We start from the raw sequence: 16,489 nt of genomic DNA, 5'->3' as shown, positions 1-16,489 counted from the left end.
AGGTGTCACATTCATTTAATCACATTGGAGGAAAAGATATATTTATATCTCTTGGCACCTGTTATTATTTGTTATAATACCACAACAATTTAATTTCTGTCAAAAGCTACTCTGAAACAATCTGGTTATTTAAAGAGGAAAATATATTTAACTCTAGGAAAAATAGAAGGAAATAAAAAATACTATCATCATGGCTTTTCTCATAAATGACTTACTTGTAAATAATAGCTGGGTGGTCATATAGTAAAGAGGTGAAAAAATTTATTGACTGTGGAAGATCTTCACTAGTGCTAATTTCATCTCTAACTGGAAAATGTTATTGCAACAATTTATTTCACTTTACAGTTGAGTGCACCACAGCAACTCTTTGGCATCTGCATCGATTATACTGTGGCTTCGATTACATTGTAGTTTCTACAACATCCCACCTGGGGCTTCTGCTACCTCACATGGAAAGCATCTTTACCAAGATGGAGCTGAAGAGCAGAATTCACTTAGTGTCCCGATGAGGCTGAATGCTACACTTTCTTCCCTACCCCCACTTTTTACTCTTAACCTCTCCAGTGTTAGCGACTGAAGTCTGGAAATATCAATCCTCTAATGTGCCTGTGATAGCTTTTTATTGCACCTGCAAAAGAAGTTAAATCAGTTGGCAACAGCACAGAGGCCAAGATAACAGTTTTATTACAAAACCCACACATGCCCTTGACAAAGGACAGTTTTCCTAAATGCAGCTTCTTGAACAAGGCACTAATGGAAAAGAAGGGGTGGGAACAATATTCCCAGTGTGTGTTTTTATGCTTTTATTCAATATGAGCTTTGAAGCTCTTCCTCTCCAAAAATGTTAGCTTTTTACCTTTTCATTTTAATCATATGTGCCCCACACTCTAGGAGACCAAGAACCTACAGGAAAACTAAAAGCCTTGAATTACTGAAATGTAGGTGGAAATAGCGAAAGGTGAATGCAGCATTTTCAGCCCATATAAGCATATGAATTGCATCTAGATAATATCATTTGTTTAACTCTCATAAAGCTCCCAGCTATTCAGTTTCCGCTGCTACTTAGATTTTAATTCACATTTTAATCATTTTTCAAAAGCTTCCCAGCCACACCTCTTGGCTGCCCTTGGCCACTTATCTTGATTATAGATATAGTACATCCCATATTTGGAGGTATGACTCATTTATTACCTACTTTCTCTCACTGTTATCTGCCCATTCTGACTATTAGGCTGCCTCCACCCATGCCAAGAAATTAGATTTTAATGTTTATGACTATATTAGTGTTACAAGCCCTTCTCTGTTTTAGTGAAAGCCCAGAGCTGTAAATCAGACTTAATGCTGGAGGAGATTGTCTTGTACCATCCCTCACTGCAGAAGGATTTATGTTTATGGAGTGCTTTCTACAGTATTCTGGAGACTGGCAAGGGGGTTGGGTATATATGCATGATTTTGAGATATTGATCCAAAAGTAAGATCTGGATTTGCAGTTTCTTGGGTACCCCATATGATTTCTCACTCTATATAATAAACACCCTCTGTTCTCTATTTTTGTGGTGTTTCTTAGCTTAACTGCCATGTGGTCAGACTGGGGATCAGGTAGTCTATAGCAAAGATATCCTACCTTGGCTTGGACAAAGGTTTTCCAATCATGAAAGACAGCTTTATTTACCCAAAAGGTCTTCAGAACCAGTCAACCTCAGCTCCTCTAGGGGATCCCATTATCAAAATTTCAGTTTATTTACACAATGAACTAATCTGGTGAAATATGAATAGCTCTGAAATTTTTTTCATTTTAATATGGATTAATCTATTTGAGATTGTGTTCTCAAATGGAATCTGCAGAACATTCCCCTTGGTTTCTTTCTCTTACTGTCTATCTTTATGTAGACTCTTGTCTATTCTATCATAGAACAACCAATAAACCAGTAACTTCTTCACACTCCCCATGCCAGCTACATGTAAGGACATTTTAATTCTGATGATGAATGTTCACAGGAGCCAAGATGGAGCATTTGATGGGGCCTGAAATATTTGCACCAACAAGTAGAATTTGTTCACCTGGCAGTGAACTTCTCTTACCTAAGAATATAACATCTGACAGGAGTGGAAAGTTAAAGCTCACAGTTTAGTGTCTTAGTCTTCCCTCCTGAGATTCAACCTCCTATTCCAGCTCGCTGGTAGATTTTATTCTTAATGACACCAAATCCAACGTAAGCCACTAAACTTACCTTCTTTGATAAACAAGAAATCACCATTTTTTTTGCAACATCATTTAAAAATTCTGTGATATAAAGAGAATGAATTATGAACTATTACTCAAGTTTACTACTTAAGGAATCATTGCAGTAGGTGGCTCCCCTGCTACTGCCTTATTCATTGTTACTGCCCTGTTCACTGTGTTCATGCATGAGTATTTGTGGTTCAGCTCTGTCCTGTGCAGAAGGAATGAGGGTCCTAATTTGCCTTATATCCTCTTAAAGAACCATAAATTTAAAGGAATTATTGTCAAATGAGGCATAATAGCTTGACATCTTTTATATGGTGGCATATAATAGATAAGTCTTAAATTACAAATAGATTTAGGAGAGCAGAAAGCCGAAGAAGCTAGGGGTGGGTGGGTTGTATGAACCCAGTTACACTTTTTCCCAAACATCAGTATTATTAGTACAATCCCAAATGTTACTGATTTATATACCCTTTTTAACCCTCTGGCTGGTTCTGAAATGTTTTAGCCTCTGTCTGCTAATCAAGGTTCTAAAATCCAAAAGCATTTGTTCAAGCTGTGACCTTGGCTACACCTTCTTAACACATGTTCTTTATTTCCCCTTTATTCTCACATAGCATCAAATCTCTTGTTTCTGCAAAGAGAATTCTAGAAATATATCTGTCAGGTATGGCTAGACCCTCAAGAGAAATCATAGTTTCCAAGAAGCACAGGGAAGACTATGAACAAAATAAACACTGCATTCAAAGTTTAGCTCTGCTTAGCTACAGAAATTAATGAATTCCCAAAGAGAGAATACAGGAGGAGATAAGCAAAATCCAGTCTCTAATGACACCCAGATTTCTGCAAATGCTTACCTTGTACTCCCATGAAAGCAAATAGGGAACTGAATTTGAAAACCAAAATCAGGCTAGTAAATTCCTGAAAAGAGACAGTTCATTTCCCTGGGAGAATAACCAAATCATGCACTGCCTCTCACCAGCTACATACTCTGGCTTGAACACTTTAAAAAGGAGGCTGCTGAACATCTGCCGGGCAATTAATGGAAGCAGTAGTGTGCGATAATGGTCCCCATAAAGGTTTCAGTAGTCCTGCTTAGAGACAGGAAATGCTGCAGACAGTGGTCCTTTACAAAAGGATTTCCCCTTTTTGTAAGGGATATAAGAGGATGAGAAGAGAATGGGAACCAAATGCCATATCTACATCAAACAATCTTCTTCACCCATATATGGATATGCTAATTTCAATTTAAAAAACACCATTGCAAGCACCTCAAGCCACCTACCCTTCACTGAACATGCCCTGTTTTCCACGCATAAAAGGAAATTACTCTATTTGGTAGACATGTAGTCTAATACACTGATGTTCAAGTAACTATTTTTATTTTTCTAAATAAGGTAGCTAAAGCTACTCCAGGATCAATTTCAAGTAGGAAACTGATACTTCATCATCATAACCATTTAAGTGTCATTCTTGACACAAATCTTTTGCTGTTCTTGTTATAGTCAAAGTTCAACCCAGAAAGTCTATACCTTGGCATATGGCCAGTTCTATACTCTTATGTGAACAAACAGCATTTTGAAGTTTAGTTATTCTTTCAGTCTTGGTCATTTTCTTCCTGTACAGAAACTAATGTTCCACATTAAGTCTATATCAATATAGCTGCTGAGTCATTCATGATACAAACTTTATAATGTTGGCTGATGAAGTTTGCAATTGGACTAACAGAAGATGTTACTAACAAGTCTAATATGAAGGAACATAAACAGCCATAATGATAGGGAGATAAAGATTTTTCTTTTTCTCATCAAGTTTTCCCAGTGTAAGAGATTTCTCCTCCCACCTGGCCTGCAGCTGTACCCTTTTTCTTGTTGTCTTGGCAACCTTGAGTCATACATGTCTTTGATATACCATCTGTCTTTCAAATGTTATGGCTATGTGGATTTCCAATTACATCTATTCTTTCTGCCAGCCTTTCTTCCTAGAAACCTGATTCCTGCTCCCAAACACCCACCTGTGAAAGAACTGTGAGCATGAAATGGAGGAAATTGTCAGGTTTTTTTTTTTTCAACTTTGTATTGTTCCTGGCCATCTAAAACTTGCTCCACTGGAATGAATTTTTCATAGCTATCAAGAATGAAGTTTCCATGTGAGCTGTGGATCCACACATTTCTTAGGACTTCACTGATGCATCAGTTTCTCATGGCTAAGCTTACTTTTAGTTCTAAACTAGTTCTCACAAGAAATCCACCCGCCTACTCACTCCTTTTCTATTCTTCTTGTATTTGAGATAAGGTCTTTAACTAATCAGTCTTGCCTTGATTCTCCTGGCCACCTCTTGAGTGGTGGTATTACTGCATGTCAGATTTACCAAAATAGTGTGAGACATATCTGAAGTATAATATGACAGGCGAAATGAAAAGCTGGCACACATAATAACTGAAAGGAAAGCTGTGTGGAAAAGTAGAGGGTCAAAACATAGTTGGCTTCCAGAAGAGGGGAACTGGAGAAATATAGATAGCTCTCTGTTTAGCTTGCCTTGGGCTATTCCCCCCATTCAATAGAGTCTCCATGTACATAGAAAAGGGACATTTCTCTGATCAAGTCTCACTACAACAGAATTCATCATTTGCTGAATTCATTCAGAAGTTGAGCATGCTGTAAAGCAAACCTTAAATTACAAGAGATGAAACATATCCTTTCAAATGAAGAATTCTGTATAGAATATCAGGCTCTACTATAATCAGTCTCTAAATTTATACATGAGCAAGTAGCTCTATTTACTGTGGGAGAGGATGATGATATGCAGTATGTATTCTAAGCAAGTTCAATTAATGATTAAGTAAATTTCACACCCCTTTTCAAAGACTCTTATGGCTTGTCAGAGTCCACTAAAGTACAGATGGCTCACATGGCATGTTCCATACTCTACCTCCCTTCCCTATGTTCTATAACAATTGAATCTGATTACTTAGGTTTAAGATAGTGGGAGAAAAAGAGGAGACAGTGACAATATGCTTAGCCTGCTTCCAGACCTGGAAACCTTCTGGAATCTCCAAGACAATGAAGAATTGAGATGGCATCTGCTGTCCTCCATCCTCATGTGTTTGGCTTCCTCAGCAACCCTAAGGCCTTTTCCCCTCAGTGCTTTGGTCTTTGGAATATCTCATGAGTTCTGCCCTATCCATCCTTCAAGAATCTCCCCAAATACCACAATATTCAATCTCATTTGGAACAAATAAAATTCATCTCTGCCTTTAATTTCTTAAATTACTTCAACTGTTAATAATACAAAGGAACTGAAAGAAAAACTTTTCACATGTCATGAATTCTTCTAAGTATATCATCCAAATTAAGGTAATTTTCCCACTGTCTTACATTCCATAGCCATCTCTACAGTACACAGAATGTAAATCTGTTTCTAGGTATGCACAGTGAGTTCTAGAAAAATGATGGAAACTAAAGATATGGCTAAAACAAAAAAAAATCAAAACAAAACAAAAATGCCTTTAAAAGTTAAATGTTTATAGACAATGTGTTTACTCTCTACACAAACACTCACACATGCTCCTATTGAGAGATTCCCCCAACTGCCTATACTTTCTCCCTGTCCTATAGCACACCTCCAACAAATACCACCACCATACTTTCCCACACTAACCCATATTGTAAGTTTCATCAGTATACATCCTATTTCCAGTTTGCATTTGTACCCCATGAATCACTGTAATACGCTGCCAAAACAAGTAATTGATAAATATTGTTCATCTAATTAATTATTAATATACATAGTGATATCTACTTATAAATTCTTGAGATTATTTTTTATTGAAATCTTTCTGTATAGTTAGAAGGAGGATTTCCCTGCCTACTTTTTATAAGTAAAGAGACAGATGATTAAGAACATTTATTTACAAAATTAGGACCAAATGCAGGTTGCCTCTGTATCTCCCCTACACCTCTACTTCACCTGTACTACCATAGCCTGGAACATAAAGAAATCAAATGCTTTGTGCTATGAATGGATTGAAAATAAGGCTTTATAGAAAGATTTGAAAGTTAATGCTCTATTTATAGGTATGTTGAAACAAAGCATGCTATCACATGAGAGCATGCACTTAAATGATTTATTAAACTTTTTTGTAGGGACTAAGTGGAAGCAATATCTTATTCTCTTGCCGAACTGGTTCCTCACTGTGGCAGAACCATCATTCAAGTAGATTTTCAAGAACTGTGCTCAATTTATAATTACCATCTATCCCTGATTACAATAGATGTGATTTCTCTTCAGTACAGTGGCTAGCAAAAAGCCCCAAACATGGAAACTGACCTGCTGTTAGGTGAGCTGCATGAACAAGAACTTGGACCCCAGGCTTCAGCTCGAAGTGCACCAAATTTTGATTGAGTTTGTGGATTAGAACTTCAGATATCTGAAAGAAGTGTTATAGTTAGTTCCACCAAAATAGTCATATTGAGTGTGAACAGACACACTGAGAAATACTTTGAATGTTCACCAAGGCCTGCTAACATTATACTGTAAATGACAGAAAGTGAAAATCTGTTATATATAAGACCTGAAAAGTAGTGGGTTGGTACAATCCACACATTCTGGGTGTGATTTACTTTGCTTCTTTCACTTTCTCTAAACCATCCCATGGCTTTCATGGATAAGAAAGTTATGACTGTTGGATAATAAATGTCAATAATACAATAAACAATACAGTTAAACACAATGCAGCCACAGTTTAAGCAACGAGTTAGTTAATCTTTGTTTCATGCATATAGGTATTTGCTAAACCATTCCTGAGGCTGGTATATGTTGGTAGGAGACATGGAATTCTAGACCATGGACTATTCGGCCAAGGCAAGGTGTTGGGGGAGAAATTGCATACCATAAGGTGTTACAGAAAGGATAAAAGCTCTTTTTTGTTTACCATAGAAATTTATTATGCTTGGCTCACACATTTTGGGGAATTTCTGAAAGGCTCTGAGGAGTAATCATACTACTTATTTTTATCTGCTATTCTTGCCTTATTTTTAATATACTATTTTAAGCCTCAAGTTCATATATTATTTAGTATGCTATTAAGTCTAATTAGATGGATGCTGACCATTGTTCTTCTAGTTAAATTCTTCTGTTTTCCCTGTTTTATTTGCTGAGTTTCATCTTCTCTACTAAGTTGCCAAAATGGCAACTTGTGGAGCCTTAATAATTAAGCAACCTGATGGTTTAGTCTGGAGTCCATATAGAAGTCACTAGTTGGTAATGTAACTACAGTGTTATGAACAAGAGGAGTGTGAGGTGATCCTCCATGCCCCATGAATAGCACCTGGGGTCCTTCTCTCAAACGTTGTCATTTGTGAAACCATGAAGAAAAGCAAGGCTATGTTAAAACCATGCTGCAAACAACTTGGTCCCTCTGTGAAGATACTTCTTTCTTATGAGCATGCGAAATTTTCCTTAGCAGTCTAGGTTTATAGGAAGAATAGATTTCCAAGCAACTTCATCAAAGGTGTTTTCTCTGAAATTTCTGATTACTACTCAGTTAGTGGGGTCTTGAAAGGAAATAAACAATGGATTTTTTGTAAATGTCTATTACAAGGTTTTGGCTTTGAAACTTACAAATGAATGTAGATTATTAACATACATATACATGCAAACATCCAAACACAGGCATATGTAGACATATAATGAAAAAACATTCTAGTCCAAACATGAAAGATGTCTCAGAAGCAATTAGGAAACTGGCCTGTTTCCTAGAGAATATCAGAAACATAAAACCAAACTATGTATCTCCAACAGGAGGACTTCTCACTTTCACCCGGTGAAATGATATTACTTTCTAGTCATGAACATATTTATATTCAAATGAGACATATAAATAACTAAATCAGAAAATATAATTTATCAGAACAACATACTTTTAATTTATTATCTCCAGGAGAGCCCCTCATGAAAATAATTAGAGGTGTGTTGGTTTCTATCATTACTTCATTGGATTTGTCTATTTACAAAACTAAACCAGGTATGAAAAATTAATCAGGTAACAGAATGTGTTTCATGTTATTTAACTTGCATCAAAAGATATTTGATAAATAATCTGTACTCTGTGGGAAAGAAATTATGCATAAGAAGCAAAAGTTAAAGTAATTTACATTCCATACAAGAATAACCTTAATTAGAACCGGGCGTTTTACTAGTCAAATAGTAGTAAACAGTTTAGGAATTTCAACAACTCTTTAAACCTCTTACCAGGTTAATTACTGAAGTACTTACTCTGTATTGTCTTTATGAGATCATGAGATGTTATTTATATATTTAAATATATGATATATGCATTGAACACTTTATTTTGATAATGTTGCTTATGTCTTTCTATTTTTCCTTGTGTTTATGCTGGCATCCCCATGGAAGAGAATAGAGCTCAAAGGACATATCCAAGTTAATATTTGAGGAGTTGAGACTAGACTTCAGTTTTGTTTGACTCCTAATCCTAGTTCAGCACTACTAAAAATAAAAAAAAAAAGATTTCCTGAACTATTTGACCAAGAGGGATTAAGGAAGATGTCTAGTTATATATCTGGGTAACTGAGTTTAGGAGATAAAAGTGGCACAGTATGTAATTCATTACACTGTCATTTCTAATCCACCTGTAAAACACATACACACACACACACACACACACACACACACACACACACACACACACACACACACAAACTACAATACTGTCCCCAATGCCACTGAGCAATGTAGGGCACAGGAATAGGCATCTCCTACCACTTTCCTCATGAAAGTGTTCATTCCACCAGTCTATACAGATTGTAATGTTTGAAACTGTGGAAAATAGAAAGAGTATAATAAACTACAATCTACAGGAAGCATAGTAAGAGCCTAGATAAGAAGGGCAAGCAGTGCCTGACAAAGACTCAAGTGAAATCGTATGTGATCACTCAGAGAGCAGACTTGCTGAAGTGAGATGAATTTACTTCTCTTGCTGTCCAGTGAAAAGTGTGCCTTCTAAGTGAATTTCATTTTTAATTCATGCCAGCATTCCTCTTTCACTGCTTTCCTACACAGACCATTTCCTATTCTACTTCAGCTAAACAATCACAGCTCAAGAAACAGCCTATTATTCTTGGTATCTGCCTGTTCGGTAGGATATGCCTATGGTTCAGATGAAGTTCACACTTCATTTAAATTACTATTTGAAAAGGCAATGGTGACTCAATACAGACACTAGAAAGAGATGTCATGGGAGATCCTTACTATAGGAAATACAGCAATTCAATTCGCCTTATCTTTATCTCAAAAGTTGAAGATTGAGTGTAGCAATCAGAATCAGCTCAGCTTGAGTAAAGTAACAATGGAAAATTCTCAGAGATGTGAACAAAAGAGGCCCTTTTTCCCCTTCATGCACAATATCCACCACAGGTGGGCAGATGCTTCCTACCACATGGGGAACCAGACTGGAGAAAAAGCCATTGCAAATGTTTCCATTACTATAGCACAGGAATAGAACTTGCAACCATTGAATTTCTTCAGGTTGGAAGAGACCCATGGAATTCCTTCTTCCAACTCAATTGTCTTAAATAAGTGATGAGGCTCTCCCCAGAGAGTAGAGAATCATTGTTATCATCCTACGTGCCCCCAAAGACAGTGGGCTGTCAATATTTGGTCTACATGGTGATGGTCACCATACTAGGAACATATTCAACATTTAGATCATCTTTAATAAAAGTATTTGGAGAAAACATATTCACATAACAGGAATAAAAATGTCAATCATTGAAACATGAACAAAAGGGAAGCTGAAGAGAGGAGTTAGTTTTTGAAACGGTTCAAACAGGTGGTACAAGGTGGAGATGTAGATTCAGGAAAGACCACATGAAGTTGGGAGGGGGATGTGGAAATTGGATATGATCAAAATTCATTGTTTACATGTATGAAACTTTAAAATAATAAAAATCTTATTTAAATAAAGCAAAATGTTGAATTGCCTTCCTTATTTTATTCAAAAGTTTATGTTTTTTTGGTCTTTATCCCAGGATTTATTCACATTCTCTTTGAGTTTCTTGAACATGTTTATAATTGTTATTTTGAATTTGTTACCTTGTGCATAATCTGAGTTGCTTCCCTTGGTGAACATTACTGGGGAAATAATATTTTACTTTGGAGGACACATATTGTCTTGGTGTTTAGTGTTATTTGTGGTTTTATTTTGAAACCTGGGCTTCTGCAGTTAGAACATTAGTAGTGTTGTTTGATATGGGCATCTGTCCCACCTTTGTTGAGTGGGCATTTGGATCTCTATTTGGTGGCACCCCAACTTGTTAGGTTTTGGATCAACAAGCTGATACTTGCAGTTTGGTCTTGGGAACACTCAATGTTGGTATGCAAATGGTTTAACTGAAATGTCCTAGTTCAGCTATGGCTAGGTGCAGCTCCTGAGCACAGGAACGAACCCCGCCTCCCTGGCCCGCTCCCCCGCCGAGAGCTAAAAGGTTTTCACTTCAGAGCCTCAGAAGTCTATGAAAGCACATATAGTCCTGAATGGCTCTTATGTGGCAGGAGCTGTGGTTATAGCACAGATGTGTGGTGCTCTTATGCACATTTTTTGAAATTCCCAAATAGTAAATACTTTTATAAAAGTCTTTAGCAAATTTGTCAATGACAAGGTTACCATGGTCCAAAGTTGTAGATGTAACCAACCGTCTTATTAAATAAGAAACACAGAACACTGGTAGGATTTGCTGAAGGAGGCGGAGGCAGGAGGATCTCTGTGAGTTCGAGGCCAGCCTGGGCTACCAAGTGAGTTCCAGGAGAGGCGAAAAGCTACACAGAGATCCGCCTGCCTCTGCCTCCCAAGTGCTGGGATTAAAGGCGTGTGCCATCACCGCCCGGCTTGCTATGGCTCTAATAGCTCTGACCCCTGGGCAACTTTATTTATTAACGTACAATTAAAATCACATTTCAGTACAAGTAAAATACCACCACACAAAGTAGTAGTAACACTTGTTCATAAAGTTGGTCTGAGGAATGTAAACCTTGCCGAATATAAATACTACTCTGGTGCCATCTTTAGAGAAAATACCGGCTAAGGTGGAGAAGACCCAGTTGATAAAGCCTGGACCTGTGGTCCCTTCAACTACTAATTGAGGAAGTTTTTGTTTTTAACAGAGAAAGCTTTACCCCAACTTAAACAACACAACTACATGGTGGAGAGGCTGTGGAGCCAAATTCTAAATTCAAGTTGAGGCTTCTTCACCTACTTCCATTCTTTCTTTGGATGGTTCACTGTCATCTTTAAGCTTCTCTGTTCTTTAGCCATATACCTTTGGTTCACCTCTTATTAGCCTTATATTGATTACAGCTTTCTTATTTTAATGACCTTCCTAGTCAATATAATATTATCTTTATAACTCAAATCCCCATGTTTCAAATTCAGAACTGATGGGGAATAGCATAAGTGCACAAAATAAAGAAGTTGTGCTTATTGAATATATTTAATAGTAAATATTAAGCTTATTAAATGTCACCAATAGATTAATCTATTTTCTCAGATGTCTTTCATTTTTCTGCCCTCAAGATTTGCAATCTGTATCTGTAAGGAGTAACACAGACTAAACAGAAAATGTATTATTTGTGTTTGGTGTTTTCCTACTGTCCCTTTTGTTTCTTCTAAATACCTTTTAACTTAATTTTATTTTTGAGATTATAATACAAGTGTAATATTTCTCCTTTTCCTTTCCTGCCTGTAAACCTTCTCATATAACTCTTTTAGCTCTCTTCTGAATTTATGTTTTTTTCATTGTCTTGTACATATGTTTACATATATACATATATGTTTCTAAATATGACCTGCTCAGTCTATATATTGTCATTTGTAAATATGTTTTCAGGGTTGAACATTTGGTTTTGGATAACCAGTTGGTATGCTCTTCCCATAATGTCATTTAAGGAGTTTGAAAGACTACAATTATAAGTCCCCTCTCTCTCCAGTAAGACATCACAGCCTCCTCAGAGCATGGTGGTCTCTCTTCCTTCCAGGAGTGGCAGATCCACACCTGTCATCCCAGAAGACTCAGAGAGAAGCATGGGATAAAGGGCCCAGAGCAGCTGGTTTTAGGATAGCACGATATGCTCTTCTTGATGAGGCCACCAAGGGCAAGAGAGTCTTTTCACACTCTCTGGGGATCTGAAAGCAAGGCTGGTGGAGCTCTCCCAGATAGAGGGCACTTGATTAACCTAGTGGTGGCATCCTGATAAAGGGTCAAGTGCTTCTCGCCATGAAGAATTCTCAATTTATTTTACAGACAAGATAGTTCCATTCAACTAGCTTTTCTTTTCCCTGGGGAGTCCTCTCAGAAGAGGCTCAGAGAAGAGAGCCAGGGATACTTCACTGTGGTTTTCCCCTCCCTCTCTTCAGGAACCACTGGACAGGATCCATGCTCTTATCCTACAGGGCATTCGGTACAACGTCTAGAAGGAGGGGACCAGAGCATGAAGAGAGTGACTAAAATCAGCAGCATTGCTAAGTCAGCTCTCACACAGTGGGCTCATTTTTGTTGCTTGTATCTTTTGTATTTGTCTAAAAAGTCTGCATATGTTATTACGTTGGAAGCTGTTTTAGCTTTCCCAATGTTCCTTCCTCCTTCACATTTTTCAATGAAGAACCTTGTCTTCTGCTTTCACGTTTATTTTTAGTTTGGGAAAGACTAATCTAAACCCTCTAGATAGAAACCCTCTAATCTGCAATGGGGCAAAAACATCTGAAATTTTAGCAGTGGTACTCTATCTATACGACTGCAAGGATTAAGAGATGCCTGTCCACTTGACCGACACTTGACCCATGACAACTGCAAACCTAGGAGTCCTGGTGGTGCCTTTGGAGGACAGATGCAGTCTTTACAGTGGGGTTAGCCTCAGGCTAAATAGAAGCTGGTGTTGCATAGCTATCCTTGCTTTCCCATGTACTGGATTTATTCTTGCAGAAGCTTCTATGTGGTCATAAGAAAGAAGAAGGAGAGAGAAAAGAAACAGCTTGATGACATTCTGGATTTGTTCTGAATTTATCCCTCTCTGAACTGGATCTCTGGACCTTTAAATTAAATGAGTTTCTAAGCTCACTCCTACCATTTTCTCAGTTATTTAAGTGATTGAGAAAAGAAACAACAGACCTTACGTAGAATAAAAACTACAGGTTACTTGTAGGCAACCTATTTCATGGAGTCTCAATACATATCCTGGCCTTATAAGGTAATTTCACCATTGCATTTTTTAGTCAGGATAATAATGCTCTCCAGAACTAAGTCACTAATTTCTCGTGAGTTTTATATGAATGTTGGGTTTACTTTGACTACAATTCTGGACAGGCTAAAATATAACCAATTTCCTTAATCAGTGTTTTGACCTCTAGCTTGGTAGCTTGGCTTTTCAATGAAATTATAGAAGTACCTCTTTCACTATAAACCCTCATAGCTGATACTAGCCACTTTGTCACTATATATTCTTCCATTTTCTTATTGTCTTTATTTGATTCTCAACTTTGTGAAAGTCAATTCATTAATCATTTTACTTCCTCACTATCAACATTCTTTGTTCCAAAAATGTTCTTCAGTATCTCAGTCTATTTCATAATCTAAAGAACTAAGTTTTCTTATTTCCACATTGTTTTTTATTATAAAACAATCATTAAATATAATTGTTACATTTAATGAGCATCTACTATATTGGCCAAGTGCTTTCTTTTATTATTTCTTTAATCAACAAAAATACCTATGGGATTGTTGTGACTTTAACTAAATTACTGATACTAATTTATTGTCTTTGATTTCTTCATTTGTCTGATAGATCCATGAATATCAGTGACAAAACTACAAAATTAGTGTAGATCTCTCTAAACCTGTCATCTCTTCACCAAAATTCTAAGTGGCACGGCCTTCAAACAAGTCACTTGCTCTCAGATCATGGAAGAAATTGAGGGAGAAGTTGGAAATGTCTTCTGGGCAACTCACCTGCTCCAGGTCCTCTGGTGACCTTTTGTTTTCTCTGGTTGCATCTTGATAGGGCAAAATGAAGAGTTCAGCAGCTGTGGGTAAGCCAGGCAACACTGCCACCAGGATGTGCTGGCTGGGAATCCCTGTGGCCTGTGGGAGACACAAAGAGATTCTGTGAGTCCTACAGAGAATGAGGACAAAGAGGCAGGTATTAGGCACTAATACAGACAGAAGCCATACTGGAATATGAGAAGTGGTGACTTAGGAGCAGACCCTTGGGTACTGCAGGAAGCAGGGGATAGAAAGGGCATCCTTGGGTCATCAGTTAGGTTCAGAGCAGAATGTGTGATTCAGGCTCAATCTGAGATCCATCACAGTGACTGTCTTCTTAGTTGTTTATGCCTGTACTTATATTTCTTTAAGTAGAAAAATTTTAAGAGTAATAGTTGACTTTCTAACTAGTGACTCTGATTACATGAAGCACTTCTGCTGAAATCCAAATGCTAAAAGGGGATGAAATTGATCAGCATACATTACATACATATATGAAATAAAAATGTCACAATCAAGCCCATTATATATATTATTAATACATACTCATATAAATTAACATAAAACATTCAAGTAGCATTCAAAAGCTTCTTCCTTGTTTAATCATTTGCTCTCATGCTGATAGCTTAGGGTTCACTCTGAGCCCATTCCCAAGATAGTTATAGAATCCACTTTTCCCTTTGTGACCACTCAAAATATTATGTTTTTACTTCACTAAGATTTTAATAATCATATTAAAAATAACTTCTCATTATTAATTCCTATATCTTCATTCTATATTTCTGTGTCCCAAAGTAGGCTTTTTTTCAGTTATGTTAGCTTGGGACCATTCATCTTGGACATATGCCTTCCTCTTTTTCTCCTGCTACATGTGAGAATTTAACCTGTTGCCTTTTGAATGAATGATCTTCTTCCTTCTTGTGGATATCCATCTACTGTTGATGATCTCAAGTCAGCTGTTCAGGTCACCACCCTAGAGTACTGCAATGGTATCCTCATCTCAAAGAGGCAGGCTCCTCTGTTCACATTACTCCTACCATAGTCCAACTTCAGCTATGTTCTTCTGTTTAAAGTGCTTGCAATCAATCCCATTGCTACTGATTTAAGCATATGCTTAAGGAGTTGTATAAAGTGGTTCCACTCTTCCTTTTCAAACCAATTACCTGCAGCTTACATGAGCTTTTATTGCTCTAGCCAAATGGAATCCTAAACAATTTTTCCACATTTTAGCTTTTCCTATAGGTGTATTTGTACATGCCTACAATGCTTCTTCAAATATCTTTCTTATATATTTTGCTGGTATGTTTCTACATATCTCCTATTAGTCATCAAAAGTGCTATGTATTTTAGAACATTTTTTCATGATTTCCAACTGTAGTGATTATTTCTTAACTGCTCTTTCCAAATTGGCAGTAAATCCAATATATTAGTGCTTTTTGATTTATCCAGAAGGTGTGCTGAGTAACTTAGCAATGTTATATGCAGCTTTTCACCATAAACCCTTGAAGCATGATTATGCCCCACTTTTCAGGTGAAGATACACTGCAGGTTGTGATACTCAGGAAGCTGACTCAATGACTAGTCAGCAATCTAGAAGGAAATGGAGCAGGTATGGGCTGAAGGAGCTGGGCTGTCATGGAGACCCAATGGAAGTCTCAAGAGGTCTCATAAGGAGATAGATTGGCTCTTCAGAGATGTCTCAAACTGACTCTGTAGACTCACATTTATTTGACATGACCCAATCTGAGGAGTATCAGAACAATGCAGCCCACAACACCATTCCAGCTAAGATACCTATTCCAGCTAAGAATAGGTATCTAGGTATCTAGGACCCAGGGCAGACAGTAACTGCAGCAAGGTCAAGCAGTGGATCAAAATCATCTGGGAAAGGTTTGGTGGTAATGCTGTGAGCTTTGACCTAGCTATGAAGCATACAAATATAACCTGTCTTCTGTGATTCCTTTATCCTGATGCCACAATATAATTCATTACAGCTGACAACATATCATATATGCCTACTAACTTTCAAACTCTGAGATTAAGTTCAAAGCATCCTCATATGCAAAAAATTATCTATTGACAGAAATTCATTTAAAGTTTCCATTATGCTATGTCCATATCAAAAGCCAATTTGTAGAAGAAATAATAACCAATTTTATATAAGGCTCTGTCACATAGCAACATAATAAACTGTAAACAAGTGACTCAAGC

General features: G+C 37.2%; 1 protein-coding gene across 6 annotated transcripts in view; it reads right to left on the bottom strand.

Annotated features, from left to right (window-relative positions):
• Positions 1–16,489, bottom strand: part of Sorcs1 (sortilin related VPS10 domain containing receptor 1) — a 555,377-nt gene that overhangs the window by 15,542 nt on the left and 523,346 nt on the right. For all 6 annotated transcript variants that reach the window (XM_052714730.1, XM_052714729.1, XM_052714725.1 and 3 more), the window contains exons 23-24: positions 14,246–14,377; positions 6,558–6,657 (exon numbers count right to left, since the gene is read on the bottom strand). In XM_052714730.1, the coding sequence (XP_052570690.1) occupies positions 6,558–6,657; positions 14,246–14,377 (232 nt within the window). The remainder of the gene's footprint in view (positions 1–6,557; positions 6,658–14,245; positions 14,378–16,489) is intronic.

The sequence above is a fragment of the Peromyscus californicus genome, unplaced genomic scaffold (assembly GCF_007827085.1).
Source record: "Peromyscus californicus insignis strain IS unplaced genomic scaffold, ASM782708v3 Scaffold_4__1_contigs__length_199733344, whole genome shotgun sequence".
In the NCBI taxonomy this organism is placed as follows: domain Eukaryota; kingdom Metazoa; phylum Chordata; class Mammalia; order Rodentia; family Cricetidae; genus Peromyscus; species Peromyscus californicus.
The sequence above is the reverse complement of the archived record's forward strand: the minus strand, read 5'-3'. Positions and strand labels throughout refer to the sequence as shown.